This window comes from Notolepis coatsorum, assembly GCF_963971535.1.
Source record: "Notolepis coatsorum genome assembly, chromosome: 3".
Taxonomy (NCBI): domain Eukaryota; kingdom Metazoa; phylum Chordata; class Actinopteri; order Aulopiformes; family Paralepididae; genus Notolepis; species Notolepis coatsorum.
The window spans coordinates 155,155,965-155,169,785 of NC_140167.1; the positions used below are offsets into that span (position 1 = coordinate 155,155,965).

General features: G+C 49.0%; 1 protein-coding gene across 1 annotated transcript in view; it reads left to right on the forward strand.

Annotated features, from left to right (window-relative positions):
* Window positions 1-11,438: 11,438 nt before the first annotated feature.
* vwc2l (von Willebrand factor C domain containing 2 like) overlaps window positions 11,439-13,821 on the forward strand; it is a gene marked incomplete at both ends in the record, with an annotated part of 198,283 nt that continues 195,900 nt past the window's right edge. Inside the window, one exon of the mRNA XM_084310023.1 lies at window positions 11,439-11,828. Coding sequence (XP_084166149.1) covers window positions 11,439-11,828 — 390 coding nt within the window. The remainder of the gene's footprint in view (window positions 11,829-13,821) is intronic.

The window sequence follows — 13,821 nt, forward strand, 5'->3', positions numbered from 1 at the left end:
ATATTCTTCGCCATACAAGCGCGACCCTTAATTCCCATTCTGTACAATTACTGCATAATAATAAATACTATAAATGATATTTCTTTGTCACCGTGCCGTCTTATTCTGAGTGTCTGCCATATTATAACTGTACTTTCTGGCAAGTAATAATAATAATAATTAGCAGTGGTTTAATCTATCACAATCTTTAATACAGTCAGGGTTTTGTAACCCCTCAGTTACAATTGGTCCTTCGAGCCGGAGGGTATCAGTAATCTTAATCATATTAATAGTGATATGGCCAGCGGCGGACACTCTCCAAACGGCTCTCCTAAACTAGAGCGCCCTAGGCGCCAACGTCAGCCCCCTCCACACTTGGAGGACTACGCTGTCGTTCTACCTCCTAGCTTATCTAAAAAGACGTTAAGCGCGGATAAAACTAATAGCTTAAGCATGCCCAACCTAATCGACTTGTCGGCCCCACAAGTAGAGACCCTAGTGGGTTCAAACGAAACTGACTTAGCTCACGGGGGGGACAAGCGGGACATGACTTGACTATGCCCAACGACCACAGCGCCACCGAGGTGGACCTCGGAGCGCCGGGGGATAAAGACAGCGCCACCGGGATGGACCCCGGAGCGCCAAAGGATAAAGAGTGCCGCGTCTCAGAGATGGACCTCGGGGCGCGGGAGAAAGTAAGAAGCAGCGCTCTAGAGATGGACCTCGGAGCGCGTAAAGAGAACAGGTCACCACCAAGTCCTGTCAGCGCCAGATCACCCTCATCAGTGTCATCCCCCAGCGAGGCTGACCAGAGACTAGCGCAAGCCCTGATCGCCACGCTGACAGCTTCAACTGAAAGAGACCGTCTCCAAGCGCAACAACAGAGTGCGCGCAAACAGTCTGCAGTGGAAAGAGAACGTCTCCAAGCGCAACAACAGAGCGAGCGAGAACGCATCCGACTGGAAGAGAGTCGCCTCCAGGCTGACGCAGCGATGACCATCAGACTGGAAGAGAGGCGCCTCCAGGCTGAAGAAAACATTCAGCGGGACCGCACCAACGCGCAACGCGATGCACAGCGCGACGCCGCCAATGCACAGCGCGAAACGGAGCGGGACCGCCTGCAGGCGCAGATGATGGAGCAATTACTCCAGAGGGCGACCCCCCACTCCTCCACCCGGAGCTCCCGGAGATCATCTCTACACGGGTCGAGGGCACCTTCCCCTCCCCGATCAGTCCATACGGGACCCGACCACCGGGAAGATCCCACCTACGTCGCCGAGCAACTAACTAAGAGACTTCAAGGCCTAACGGAGGATGAGGGAGGACATCAAGCCCACCAGCACGAACCTATTTTGGACCAGGAGGCCCAGTACAGCCCCGACCTCAGCCCCGAGCCGCTGCGTTACGAACCCTCGACCCAACCCATGGGTGAGTTTAATACACAGTCAGCACCGAGGAGCAGTACCTGGGGGCCCGGCCTCTGGTTCCCACCCAGCACTAACCCACGACTACCCGTACGGGGAGACTCGCCCAGGAGGCCTCTCCCCCTACGCGCATCTGTGTCCCAGCCATCCATGGCATCTTACCTTGGAACACCCACGTTCCCAGACTTTACGCGTGAGGACAGAGCACAGTATACTGAACTACGCATGTGTTTAGAGACTATCATGTCCGAGGTACACGACGAGTCTTATAAATATGCCATCCTCCTCAAGCACCTTAAAGTGCCCAGAGCGCATAACATAGCGCTGGCATATTCGAACTCAAGAACCCCCTACTCTGATGCTCTGGTGGCCCTCGACGCGCGCTATGGACGCATATGGGATTACGTAATCCAAGAAATACGAGATATCGACCGCCTCCCCCCAGCCAAAGACAATAGAGCACTAGATGACCTCTCTATCAAGGTACAATCCCTTGTGGGGATGCTCGGGTCACAGAAGGAGAAGGGGAGATATGAACTATATGCAAATTACAACGTGGAGCGGATACTGGAGAAGCTCCCTCCAGCCCGTCAAGAGCGTTTTCGGCGGCAGAGAGACCACCGTGACCCCCACGGCCCAGAACCATCCCTCCTAGACCTGGCTGACTTCCTGGCAAGGGAGGTCAGCAGTCTACGACTAGACACGTTCGCGTGGGGTGGCTCCAACCCTAAAGATGGATCGAGGAGGTTCAATGACAACCGCCGGTCCGTGACCGTTATGCACCAGGCCGAGTCAGTGCCGCGGCACAAGAGCCATAACACCCCCCCCCGCGAAGGGAAAGTGGAAGATTGCCTGCCAGTATTGTGAACAGGAACATTGGCTGTCTCAATGTGACACCTTTAAGAAGTTGACTGCTGACGAAGTGAGTCAGTGGATCAAAGCGAACCGCCGCTGCTTCCGCTGCGCGCGCAGCCACATGGCAGCTGAGTGCCGCCTGAAGAAAAGATGCAGCAAGTGCGACGGCGCCCACCTGGATGTCCTACACGACAGCAACAAGCGGAGACCCGTACCACAAAGCAGCTCGAGAGCAGATGTCCTGTATATAGACCCTGCGAAGAGCGGGAGCTCCCGAGTGCTCTTGAAAGTGGTCCGAGTGCTCCTAAGCTACGAGGACAAGGTCCTGGACACTTACGCCGTCCTCGACGATGGGTCTGAAAAGACTCTCCTCCTCGCTTCCGCCGCAGCCCAGTTGGGCCTGCGGGGTACCGAAGAAACAATGACAATCCGTACTATTCGGCGAGATCTAAAGACCATAAAGGGCGAAAACGTCTCATTCACAATAGCAGCGGTCGAGCAGCCCGAGAAGCGGTACAGCATCACTAATGCCTTCACAAGCCATGACATAGGTCTGTCACGTTATAACTACCCCATCCCACAGCTGATGGAGAAGTACGTGCACCTACGCCGACTGCCTATACCGCTCATCGACGGCGCCACCCCGACCCTGCTCATAGGCTCCGACCACGCAGACCTCATCGTCCCAACGGACGCGGTCCACATCGGACCCAGAGGCTGCCCAGCCGCGGTCAAGACCCGCCTGGGCTGGACGCTCCAAGGCCCCCTCTCCGGGTCTTCCAACCGACCGACGTCCACACGCTGCCTCTACACAAGGGTAAGCGACAACGACACCACCCTCTTGCAGCACGTCGAGAGACTATGGACATTAGACTCGATGCCCTTCAAGAACGAACGGAAACTAGTTCGCTCCAAGGAAGACAAGTATGCCATAGCTCTCCTCGAGCAGCAGACAAAGAGGGTCGAGGTCGACGGAGTGATGAGATACGCAACTCCACTCTTGAGGCGAGAGGGGATGCCCACCCTCCACGCATCAAAAGAAGCGACACAACGCTATCTACTGAACACTGAGCGGCGTCTAGCTAAAGACCCCCCTCAAGCAACGATATACCGCGCTGAGATCGACAAACTGATCACAGCTGGACATATAAAGAAAATCGACGACCAAGAGGCAGACCAGACGACTGAATCCTGGTACGTGCCCCATCACAAGGTCCACCACAACGGCAAGAACCGCCTTGTATTCAACTGCAGTTATCAGATCGGACTACAGAACCTGAATAACTTGCTCCTACCCGGCCCGACACTCGGCCCCTCCCTCCTCGGCGTACTACTACGTTTCCGCCAGGACAAAGTAGCCATCAGCGGCGACATCAAAGGGATGTTCCTACAAGTGTGACTGATGGAGGAAGACAAGCCCCTGCTGCGGTTCCTGTGGAGAGAGAGGATCGACGATGAACAACCCTCCATCGATCAATGGGAGGTCCTCCCCTTCGGCACCACATGCAGTCCATGCTGCGCCACGTTCGCACTACAAAAGCACGTGACCGAAGACCCTGGAGCTGACGAGGAGGTCAGACAAAGCATAGAGAGGAGTTTCTACGTGGACAACTGCCTACAGAGCGTATCAACGCCAGAAGAAGCCGAAACCATCCTGCTTAAGCTCCGAGCCTCCCTGGTCAAAGGCGGCTTCGACCTTAGGCAATGGGCCAGCAGTGACCCTCAAGTACTTCGCAGCCTCTCCCCAGAGACAAAGGCAGCAAGCAGTGAGACCTGGATGGCGACCACCCCAGGTGAAGCACAGGAAATGACATTGGGCCTCGTCTGGCGCTTCAAAACAGACTCACTCCATTACAAGCACACACCCCTGACCAAGGAGCAGGGAAGGTCGACCCCTCTACCGACCACTCGACGGAGTGTATACAGAACACTCGCAAGCCAATACGACCCGCTGGGGTGTATCCTACCTTACACCACTCGGGCGAAGATGCTGGTGCGAGAACTGTGGGACAAGGAGCAGGGCTGGGACGACCCCATACCCGAGCACCTGGCTTCCACCTGGAGAGAGTGGGAGGGAGAACTCGACTCGCTCCAAAATGTGAACATTCGCCGGAGCTACTTCCCACCCACAGTGCGGCTGGAGACGTGTCAGATGGACCTGCACGTCTTCAGTGACGCCTCAGAAGTAGCTTACGGTTTGGTGGCTTACTTGAGAGCCCGAGAGGAGGGAGGAGAAGTACATACAGCCTTCGTCCTGGCTCGCTCAAGAATAGCCCCCCGCAAGCAACAATCTATCCCGCGTCTAGAGCTCTGCGCAGCTCTGGTAGGCGCGCAACTCGCCACGCTGATACAACGCGAACTCACCATAACGGTGCGAAAGACAATCCTGTGGTCAGACTCCATGACTGTGCTCACATGGATCCAGTCCGATTCTTGTCGATACAAAGTCTTCGTCGGAGTCCGAGTCACCGAGATTCAAGACTTGGTAGGATCAGCGTGCTGGAGATACGTTGACACCAAGCAGAACCCAGCAGATGTCATCACACGGGGGATGTCCCTAGACGACCTCACACGTCTTAACATTTACAGTGACGGTCCTGAGTTCCTCAAGCTCCCGGAGGAGGAGTGGCCTACCCCCACACCACGGGAGGCGAGTCAAGAGGAGGCAGAGATCAAGAAGTCTATGTTCTGCGGGCTGACGCACGCCCCGGCTCCAACGGACCCGAACCTAGACGACTGCTTAACCCTTGAGAGTGCTCAGAAAAGGACATTCTTGTGGCACCACCCTGAGGTTCCCCCCACCACAGACCTTGACGCATCGAACTACGAAGAGGCTGCACTCCTTCTGCTAAGGAGAGCCCAAAGAGACTCATTCCCAGACGAACTAGACTGCCTGGAAGGGGAAAAGCCAGTCCCCTCAGACAGCCGACTCCTCACTTTGGCCCCAGAGCTCGACGCCCAGCACCTCATCAGGGTGGGTGGTCGTTTGAGACGGGCCCCGGACGTGACTGACGATGCCAAGCATCCTATCGTCCTCAACAGCCGACACAAGATAACCGAGCTGATCATACAGAAGTACGACGAGGTGGTGCACCACGCGGGGGCAGAGAGAGTCTTCGCTGAGATCCAACGACGCTTCTGGATACTCCAAGGGAGAGAAGCAGTACGTCGCTTCCAACGGACTTGCCTAACCTGTCGCAAGTGGCGAGCACAGCCCAGTATACCGATGATGGCCGACCTGCCTCCCTGCCGCCTCCGACTCGGCGAGAGGGCCTTCCACTCCACGGGCGTGGACTGCTTCGGCCCATTCAACGTCAAGAAAGGAAAAGGGAAAAAGAAGAGGTGGGGCATTGTGTACAAGTGTATGACCACCCGAGCTGTTCATATAGAAATCCTCCAGACCATGAGTACGGACTCATTCCTCATGTCCTTCCGGAGATTTCAAGCCCGAAGAGGAACCCCGTCTGTGTTGTTGTCCGATCAAGGGACAAAGTTCAAAGGAGGGGACAGAGAATTGAGAGAGAGCTTCCTGGCTATGGGTGAAGGACTTAAGACCCGCCTCGCTCCCGCTCAGATCACATTCCAGTTCAACCCCCTGAACGCCCCTCATTTCGGGGGAACCTGGGAAAGAGAAGTCCGTTCTATAAAGACTGCTATGTACACCGTGCTTGGGGCCCAGACTGTGGTGGAGGATGTCCTTACGACAGTCCTCACGGAGATCGAGGGCATCTTGAACTCTAAGCCCCTCGGTTACGTCTCAAGTGATGTAGCAGACGTCGACCCAGTCACCCCAAACTATCTCTTGATGGGGCGGCTGGACCCTGCCCTTCCACAGGCGGTGTACAGACATGATGAGATGAACGGCCGAAGAATGTGGAGATACAGCCAAGTATTGGCTGACCAGTTTTGGACCCGTTTCCTCCTCCACTATCTACCATCCCTCCAAGCCCGTCAGAAGTGGGTAAAGGACAGGGACAACCTGAAGGTGGACACAGTCGTTATGATCACAGACCAGTCACTACCCCGAGCTACGTGGCCGGCCGGCCGCGTGAGCAGAGTGATTACTGGTGCCGATGGGAAGGTCAGAGCGGCAGAAGTCATAGTCCAAGGGCGGACTTACACCCGACCTGTGGCGAAGCTGATAGAGTTGCCGAAGCTCCCTGACTCCCCTGATGACGACCATGACCCACTGACTTTGTAGATTGACCTACTCCTCACAACAAGTATGGAGCAATTAATCTGTCTCCCTTAACTAATTAGGTGCGGACTAATTAGGAGGCGGCTGTTGTGAAGGGCCAGATTAAAGCTGAGAATCTACGTTTTTATTGTTTTATATAACTTGTATATTATTTATATATATAAGCTATATCCCTTTAAGCCTGCGTTTGAATCCTAGTAATATTCACTTTCCTCATTGGATAATGCCCTTGACGTTCTCGGCGCCAGGCAACGCGCCCCTGAAGTCAGGTTCAAAGGCGAGTCTGGGCATGTTGAAACATGCCTGGTGCCGGCGCATTGATTCGAGACGAGAGCTGAGGCTTGGCACTAGAAAGCCACTTAAGTATATATATCGTGGAAGGCGCAGCAGCAGTAGTGTGATTCTAATGTAGTGTGAAGCAGTTCGTCTAAACAGAGTGTTGTGAACCTAACGTGCGAAGTGAATAGTAAAAGTGTCAGAGTTAATGCAATAACGTCAAGTTCGACTTAGCTTAATGTGAAGTAAAGAGTCGTCATTTAGTGTGAATCGTGTTACAGCAGTTCGTTCGGTATGTAGCATTACAAGCAGTTCGTTCGTTTAGTAACTAGTGAAACCTTAGCAAGTGTGCGTGGACTTAGTAATTAGTGCCAGTACACGAGGAGGGCCTAGTCGTGGAACTACTGGACATGTGCATATTGGAACCTACGGCGGCGATTGCAGAACCAGTATTGGTTGGATTATAGTGATTGTGGAACGTACTACCGTGGAGAAGAGCCTCGTTAATACCCACTGTCGTTTGGATTTAACCACCTTGAAGATCTTACCTCGGGCTAGCTTCGAGGACCGAAGCTAGCTGGCTATCGTCATTGCTATCGAGCAATTGGATTACAGCTATTGCTTTGCTGCTGAGCATTTGGATTATAAGGACTGGATTCCGTACGAGAACCCCCTTTCTTCAAGTGAACAGACTGAGTATCCGAACATTCTTCCTTCCTCCAGAGCTTACATCTCTGGGAGGACACCCCCTGTCTCCAGCGGTACCATCGTTTGCCCACTATAGTGCCATCCTACGCCAGGCGGCGTTTAGTCTAGTATCCCAGCTTAGGAATTATTCATTCCAACTGACTTTGCTACTGACTGACTTTATTCATATTCTTCGCCATACAAGCGCAACCCTTAATTCCCATTCTGTACAATTACTGCATAATAATAAATACTATAAATGATATTTCTTTGTCACCGTGCCGTCTTATTCTGAGTGTCTGCCATATTATAACTGTACTTTCTGGCAAGTAATAATAATAATAATTAGCAGTGGTTTAATCTATCACAATCTTTAATACAGTCAGGGTTTTGTAACCCCTCAGTTACAGTACCCTTGGTTTTACTGGGATGTGGGTACATTTTCTGATTCAGAGCCATAGCTCTACAACAAGTCTTAAAGCTGCACTATCGACCATTTTCATGAAAAGAAAACTCATGAAGAGAAAACTCTCCCAACAGCGATGCATGCAACCCAGTGGAAGCGCCCATATGAGCTCTTCTGTCACAAACTCCATAAAAGGCTATGGTTGCATTTCTAGAGCATGATTGTTGCTCTGATTTCCAGCTTAAGGAGACAGTTATCTACATTTATAGATATTGACTTAACTGTCTGAGATCATTGGAACATGTGGAACAAGAAATAACCCTATCTGGGTTCTTCACAGAAAATAAGTGCAAGGGATGTTAACTTTCTGTTGTATGTGCCTTGCACAATCTTACCAGTTAAACCAGTAAACAAAAATGAAAACCAACTCGATCATAACAATGGGCCTACCAGCTTAGTTGTCAGAACAGATTTTTTTACTTATATGACACATCTCTCAAAGTTCTTGTTCCTTTATTTTACAGACATAAGATAAGATGATCCTTTATTAATCCCCTTGGGGAGATTTGGTTGTCAAAGCAGCATGGGGGGTACAGGGGGGGGATACAGAGCTTCATAGTCCTATACAGTCCAGTATCTACACTATAGATACAATATAAAATATACAAATACAATATAATATAAAAAAGATTGTTTGTAGTTCCAGTAGTTAATACACCTAAACTACACCCCAACACTGCTCTTAGGTTACCTTAATAATATGTGTGTAATATTAAGCTGCCTCTGCAGGCAATCGTAGCACTTTTCAGTCTCAGTTGCACCTTGATCAACACCCCATCTTTGATCAAATATTAGTACCTACAGTTATTTGTCAAAGCCGGGTGACATGGTTTCCTTTTGACAAGATCCATATCATTCCACTCTGGAATAACTAATGAATGATCTCTGGGTCATACTCAATCATAATGCACTTTGACTGGGAATGCAGGCAGGCAGTGGCCCCTATGGGCAATCATCTGTAAGACATAGATGGATATTTTTTGCTCCTCTGCAAAGACATATTGTATTTTGCTGTGATAAAAAGTCACATTCACATTTTGCAGCTTAGAATACAAATGCGTTTCTAGAAACTATGCTGCAAAATGTGTGACTCATGAAAACATATAGGCCATGTGCACGGGCACATTCACCCATGCACCAGCATGCTCGCATAAACAAAAACACACACACACACACACACTGTACACTGACACATGCACACGAGCACAGAGAGAGAGAGAGAGAGAGAGAGAGAGAGAGAGAGAGAGAGAGAGAGAGAGAGAGAGAGAGAGAGAGAGAGAGAGAGAGAGAGAGAGAGAGAGAGAGAGAGAGAGAGAGAGAGAGAGAGAGAGAGAGAGAGAGAGAGAGAGAGAGAGAGAGAGAGAGAGAGAGAGAGAGAGAAGGGGGGTGCATTATTAAAACCTCTGCACTTGGAAGAACTACTACTCCTTGCTAAAAAAAAATACCATAGACCAATACTGTCGCTGTATAACATCAAGGCTGTAATTCTACATTATTTCCAGTAATAAGGTTATTCCTATGTTTCTGTCAGTTACCTGGGGATGTAGTTATCTATAATATATTATGTCTCTCTCTCTCTCTCTCTCTCTCTCTCTCTCTCTCTCTCTCTCTCTCTCTCTCTCTCTCTCTCTCTCTCGCCCTCTCCCTCCCGCACAGGAAGGGAAGCTGGAGGGACGGTAGAACTCTCATCTCGACTCCAGCGTACTATAGAACTCCAGCCCAGCATAGTAGGACGCGCGACTGAACAGCGCTCGTGCTGAAGGCTGCCGCTCTCCAAGGTGCTGAAAGTGGGAGCGCGTCCTCCTCCACTCTTCCAAAGGACGATGAGAAAGCGCCGCTGGTGCTCTCTCCGTCCCTCCCAACATTAACGCCTGTGCTCGGACTTCTTGAAACGGGGATTTGCTGGTGATTTGCTTTTTTCCCCCTCAACACTAAAGAAATAATAAGCACCCGAAACACTAAACACACTGGATTCGGGGGTTTCATTTTACCTTCTTGTCATGCAAACTGGATGTATGCAACAAGACCGAACGCTGTTTTTTTAATATTATATACCTGCACCATTTGGAAGTATTAAAATGACTCTGGGTGACCGTGAGCTCTGGGGACAATCCAGAGCATTTTCTTAAAGCGGGTTTTTCGTCGTCGTCGTCGTCGTCCCCCCCCCCCCCTCTCTCTCTCTCTCTCTCTCTCTCTCTCTCTCTCTCTCTCTCTCTCTCTCTCTCTATTTATCTTTCGATCGCATGCTTTTTTTACATTAACTGTTATTGTGTTCGTCTCCGGCGAGTCCTACGGATAACCATGAATCAGACCTACTTTTACGTGGATATCACTTCGCTTGCACGGGAAAAGGGGTATCCGTATCTACGAATGGCTGGTGTTTAATGCCCTTAAGCATACCAAAAAGAGGGAAGGATTACCATTACTACCTTTCAGAGTCTGGTGAATATAGCCTGCCCTGTGGAAACTGAAATTGTCCATCGGCTATAGACTACTGTCTTGAACCTGTAGCCAACGCTGGGCTCTGTTGCTTCATACTAAGTGGAATCAAGCAATTGAACGCGGTGAGTTCGTTGTAGGCGAATGCCCCTTACCTTACAATAACGACCATTGCATTTGGACCCATCGTCTGAATAGGCAACATCACACTGCTATCTAACACTGACTGACACAAACTAATGTATCAAAAATCGCATGCTGCAAAAAAAATTAAAGTAGACAAAAGACTATTCATTCAAGCAGAGGTGGTTAAATAAATAAATAAATAAATACCATTAAAAAGAAAATCTGCAATTGCGTGTTCTGCTCCGGTGTCTCCTCGTACAGAAGGGGATGTATTTTAATTACAAAAAAAAGGAAGAAAAAAAGCTCATTGCGCATTTAACAGTGATTCATAAAAGCTGCGGGCTGATTTGGTATGATGTTTAAGTCACACATGCAGTAGGAGGAGCAATTATTTTCCCATTTATTCCATGGCATTATTGTGGAGTGTTTGAAATAGGTCAATAGCGACCTGTTGTTTCCTATTACTCGCTTTGGATTTGAAATAGTTTAAATATAATAGTCTACTCAACTGTGTATAATAGTCTACTCGTGCGGGGGAAATGCAGCAAATAGCCCACTCCACCCACTTCAGATAATGCATGTGTTAACCTTTTCTGATCAGGCTAATGGCGTTTAGCAGGTTTTTAGTATGATGTGGAATCTGAATCTAAATAATTGTAATTATCTCTCTTCCTCCTCTCACTTTATGTCGCTCACTCACTCACTCACTCACTCACACAAACACACACACGCACGCACACGCACAATGCAACCAGTTTTCTTCCCCAAATGAAGTTTAGTTACACGAGTTCTTCCGCGAAATCATAGGCCTACTCGAGGTCTTGAATTAATCCAATGTATTTTCCTATCATCATTCTTATGTCGCTCTTGCCCTATGCAGCCTTGTCCCCGCGAAGCATATAGGACGGGGGATCGCATACCAGGGGCCTAAAATGACAACCAGACCCTCTTGTTGAACTCACTATAGCCAGGAATACCGCGGCGAAGGATGGGCCCTCTCTTTCCAACGACCTGCGTCGTCCTGCTTGCTCTGAACGTTGTCTCTCCCGCTTCAGTCAACAACCCCGAGGAGGATTACCCCGCGGACGAGGCGGAGCGGACTGCCAGCGACAATATCGTCTTCGATGACTACAGGGGGAAAGGCTGCGTGGATGACAGCGGCTTCGTCTATAAACTCGGGGAGCGGTTCTTCCCGGGGCACTCGAACTGCCCGTGCGTTTGCACAGAGGACGGCCCAGTGTGCGATCAGCCAGAGTGTCCCAAGATCCCCCCGAAGTGCACAAAAGTGGAGCACAATGGATGTTGCCCCGAGTGCAAGGAGATTAAAAACTTTTGTGAATACCGAGGGAAAACATACAAGGTCTTGGAGGAATTTAAGGTAAGGAATAAGCCGCTAATTTTGTATCTTTACCTCATTTAAAGCATTACACGACCACACAACTACTAGACTGTATTTTTTTTTATTATATAAATCCATGCAAACACACAGTTAGTGTTCTGTGCAATATAATACTGTAAAGCATGTCAGAATGTCAGATATAACCTTACACACCACAATGAGCCATTGTATTGCAGTGTATTCTGCAATGGGGACTGTAGCTAACAAGATTGACTTGTGTGTTACTGTTCCTCTTTGGACTATGTATTTACTCTTGCAATTATGTTACCATAAGGAGTATGCATGAATGTAACATAGAATTCAGACATAAATAATTTATAATGAGGATAACTTTGTGTTAGGTGAGGATTATATGTATCATTCTCAGTCATGAAAGGCATGTGAGAATAGGTGCACAAAGATTGTAGTCTCACTGACTTGGACTGATCATTCATGCTACATGCACCAAGCATTTCTGAACTGGAAGACGTTTTGACGTGGATGGGTAATGACATCAGGCCACGAAGCTGCCATAGCTTTGCTCCATGGCTATTGTTCCAACAGAAGTGGAAGCATGCAGGTCTAAAGTGTGTCCCTATTACCTGGCAAATCTATCCAAATATTCAAATATCTGCAGAATTTTATTTCAAAGATAGATCATTTGGGATTGAGGTGAGGGCTTTGTTTTACTAAGTGATGTTGTCTTCTTGCTAATGATTGCTGGCATAACAGTTTAGATTATTATTCGAGTTATTCGGTAACTTAAGGCCTTTGTTGCAAAGTAGTACATATTTTTGTGTTTAACTAATATGAGTATTTAAGTGGTGAATGTTGGTAATGATTTTCGATGGCTATTGTATTTTGGAATGAAATCCTTCAACTGCACAACTAGATAAAACAGATTAAGCGGATGTCTGAGTCTTGCCATGTAACCTGCATGGACCTATGCTGTGTTTACTGTGAACTGTGGGACATCACGACTGTGACCGTATGCATCCATCTGACGATGCCACATTAGTAATGACACAATGACCATGCATGGCAACTACAGTCTGTGCTTTAAACTGTTGCCGCCCGTAGGGAAACGTCCTCATTCCAATTCGGCACAAAAGGGACAGGGCTGTTGGATGATTGAGATTTGGCCTGACACAACACGGCCTCAGCTGAGGCGATCTGCCTGCTCTGTGCTTAATCGCGTCAGTGGGTCGTGTTTGCATTGCAAGTATCCATAGGTGACCCGTTGAGATTAATAATCTCTTGTTAAATTGTAAATCACGAGCATCACTGTGTGTGTGGGCTTTTTTCTTTGTTTTCACCAGCAAACATCAGCCTCCAAGTTATTCAGCTGGAGGTATGGATTGTCTCCCTTCATGAATCACCTGCATCTAATTGTGGCTTGCTATTGTTTACCAGGCTTTTAGATCTCCAATTGGTTCTTCCACGTTAGGAACTATAGCATTGGGTTTTGTAAGCGAAGTAGTACAGTTGTTAATAAGGGTTGTGGGAGATGGGGCTGTTTAAAAAGCATAGTTAATCCATTACAACCGGCGTGTCTGTTCAGCATCGCGCTCTCTTACATTGGGATGCGTGCCCACACAACTGTCCGGAGGGCTCTGTGAGCACGTAAGCCCCTCGGTTTGAGGCGAGATCAAGTCCATCAATAGTGCATCTCGCCCTCGTAGCCACACTACCCTGAATGGCGGCCCGTCGAGGGAAGGACATTTTCATGAAGCTCGGAAAACCATCCATTTGGTCCTATTGATTTTCAAAGAGAGAAATGACATGATGGAACTAGAAGAATGCACTCAGTAGGGGGCAGACTTCCACAAAGGCCTAACCTCTGTGCTGTTACTTTCACGTCCAACATTTTACTGGGTAGATAACAGAAACAAGAGTTGCAGGTATTGCCGGTCTCAGACAGAGGCTATAAATCCATATTTTGGTGCTAGAGGAAAGGTCATAGTGTCACCAAAATCAACAGGTTTGTTTATCT